We start from the raw sequence: 2,710 nt of genomic DNA, 5'->3' as shown, positions 1-2,710 counted from the left end.
CTCCCCTTGAGCTGAAGAGCTGAGGGATAGGGCTCAAGCCCAGAGTTCAAGTCCCATTACCAACCAAAAAAACAAAACAAAACAAAAAAGACAAAGCCAGGGCTGGGAAAGTGGCTCAGTGGTAGAGTGCTTGCCTTGCATACATGAGGCTCTGGGTTCTATTCTCAGCACCACATAAGCAGAAAAAGCCGGAAGTGGCGCTGTGGCTCAAGTGGTAGAGTACTAGCCTTGAGTTGAAGAGCTGAGGGATCAGAGTTCAGGCCCTAAGACAAAAAAAAAAAAAGGCAAAGCCAATCAAGAGCACACAGTCTTGAGTTCAAACTCCAATACTAATATACATGCACACACACACACACACACACACAAGTCATCATCTTCCTCCGAAAAATTAATGTTCTAGCTCCTCTAGACCTAGTCCTTGTGTTCCTTAGGGCTCCTTCCTTTGGGCTCCCTCTGACAAGGGCAGAGTGACCTTGGAGGTGAATGAGTCCATTTCATATAAAGAAATAACAGTGTGTAGCTTCAAGCATGTCACACTTTTTATTACAAAAACCAATAAATTAATTTAGGTCTGTACAAAGTCAGGAGGATTTCTGGATCAACAGTAATCTAAACTTCCATCCCTATCCCCGGAGAGGACAGGGAGTTCTAGCCCAGAGCCTCTAGGCACCACCGAAGTCCTACGAGGTTGCTATAGCACTACTTCCAAGCCAAGGAAATGCAAGTTGGGGTTGGATGGGTGAGAGACTGCTCCTGTGGAACTGGGCGCTGTCAGGCTTCCCCCTCTAGAAGCATTGGCTCCCTCTTCCTCAGGTCACCTCAGCAAAAGCATGTCTTCCAGGAGTCCAGTGATGTCAACGTCTCCGATGATAGGCCGGAAGAAGAGGTCCCCAAGAAGGCTGGGTGGAATGCTCTTGAGGGTGGAGGCCATGAGGAGGACTCGGGCCAGGCGGCCTTGGCCTGCTGGGTACCAGGGCTCCAAGACTTCACATAAGGCCCAGTGAGCCTCCTGTTGCAGGTGTCCAATGAGGGAGGCGGCCTGGAGGCCTGGCACATCTACAACAGAGTTGAGAGGGTAATGATGCTCATGAGCACCCACTTCCAGCCACCAGAGGATGAGGCTGGCCCAGAATATCAGGCCTCTGCCGTGTGTGTGTGTGTGTGTGTGTGTGTGTGTGTGTTATAGTATATATATTAGATTTTGCTAGAAAACCATGCAGACATCCAGGTACAAAGAACAAAGAAAGGTTTATTGCCAATATAGGGACCAGCAAGACCCCTTCTCACAAGAAAAGAGTGAGAAGAAGTGCTGGCTATTGTCTGAGGTGACTTCTATAACCTAGGAGGTTTAGGAGGGGTTAGAAGGGGCTAGGAGGCAGAGACCCTGATGTAGACCTGTGGGTCAGGGGCTTCATCATGGTGGGCTAGGATTTATGGATGCTGCCCAGTTAGTAGATAAGGGGTCCTGCAGCTGCCCAGACCTGAAGGTCACTCTAAGGAGCTCTTGTTGCCTTATATGGTAGTAGCTGCCCCAGAGAAGTGCCATCCCAAAGGTAAAGGGGAGCTGGAGGCTGATTATTTACTGCTTTTACTAGTTTTGCCTAGGAAATGAGTATGCTAAGCTTTGGAAAAGGAAAGGAGTGTGCTAAGCAATGGGAAGGGAGCTCATTGGGCTAACATTGTGTGTGTGTATGTGTGTGTGTGTGTTTGTGCACACACATGTCCACACATGCCAATAATGGGGCTGGAACTCAGGGCCTCAGACTCTGGCTCAGCTTTTTCACTGTCTGCTAAGCACTCTATACTTCAGCCATATCTCCAATTCTGGCTTGTTGGAGGAGGTGGGGAGTGGATCCTAGGTCTTAAACTCAGGACCTGGGTGCTGTCCTTGAGGTTTTTTGCTCAAGGCTAGTTCCCTACCACTAAAGCTCTACTTCTGGCTTTTTGGTGGTTAATTGGAGATAAGAGTTTCATGGACTTTCCTGCCTAGACTGGCAGCCTCCTGAGGAGCTAGGAGCCACTGGCGCCCAGCTTTTTTTAAACTGGTTAGTTAGGGATTGTCTACCCTGACTGGCTTCAAATCTCAGCCTCTCGAATAGCTAGTATTATGGACATGAGCCACCAACATCTGGATGCCTCTCTCTCTCCTCTCTCTCTCTCTCTCCAATTAGATCTTGACCATTTGATCATTTTATTAAGACATGTTGCTGGATACTGGTGGCTCACACTTATAAGCCTAACTACTTAGGAGGTTGAGATCTGAGGATCATGGTTCAAAGCCAGCCTGGGCAGGAAAGTCTGTGAGACTCATCTCCTATGAACTACTCAGAAAAAGCTGGAAGTGGCACTGTGGCTCAAGTGATAGAATGCTAGCATTGAGCAAAAAAACTCAGGGACATCACCTAGGCCCTGAGTTCAAGCTCACAGCCAGAAAAAAAAGGATATGTTAATGATATTACAGAATTCAGGATGATATTTCCTGTTATGCATATGGCATTAATTAAATCCAACTTCTCTTTTCCATCCTCCATCCTTCCTCAAGCCTTCTTAATCTCTAGCAATTAGTATTCTACTTTCTTTTTTTTTTTTTTGGTTCCGGTAATGGGGCCTGAATTCTGGGCCTGAGCGCTGTCCCTCAGCTCTTCAGCTCAAGGCTAGCGCTCTACCACTTGAGCCACAGCACCACTTCCGGCTTTTTTCTTTTTGCTTA

General features: G+C 47.6%; 1 protein-coding gene across 1 annotated transcript in view; it reads right to left on the bottom strand.

The window, feature by feature from the left end:
• Positions 1–536: 536 nt before the first annotated feature.
• The window catches only part of Nr0b2 (nuclear receptor subfamily 0, group B, member 2), a 4,772-nt gene continuing 2,598 nt past the window's right edge, over positions 537–2,710 (bottom strand). Inside the window, exon 2 of the mRNA XM_013033595.1 lies at positions 537–1,056. Within this exon, the coding sequence (XP_012889049.1) occupies positions 815–1,056 (242 nt within the window). The 3' untranslated portion in view covers positions 537–814. The remainder of the gene's footprint in view (positions 1,057–2,710) is intronic.

The sequence above is a fragment of the Dipodomys ordii genome, unplaced genomic scaffold, assembly GCF_000151885.1.
Source record: "Dipodomys ordii isolate 6190 unplaced genomic scaffold, Dord_2.0 Scaffold6, whole genome shotgun sequence".
Lineage (NCBI taxonomy): Eukaryota > Metazoa > Chordata > Mammalia > Rodentia > Heteromyidae > Dipodomys > Dipodomys ordii.
Note: the sequence above shows the minus strand (reverse complement) of the source record. Positions and strands in the feature narration are given on the sequence as shown.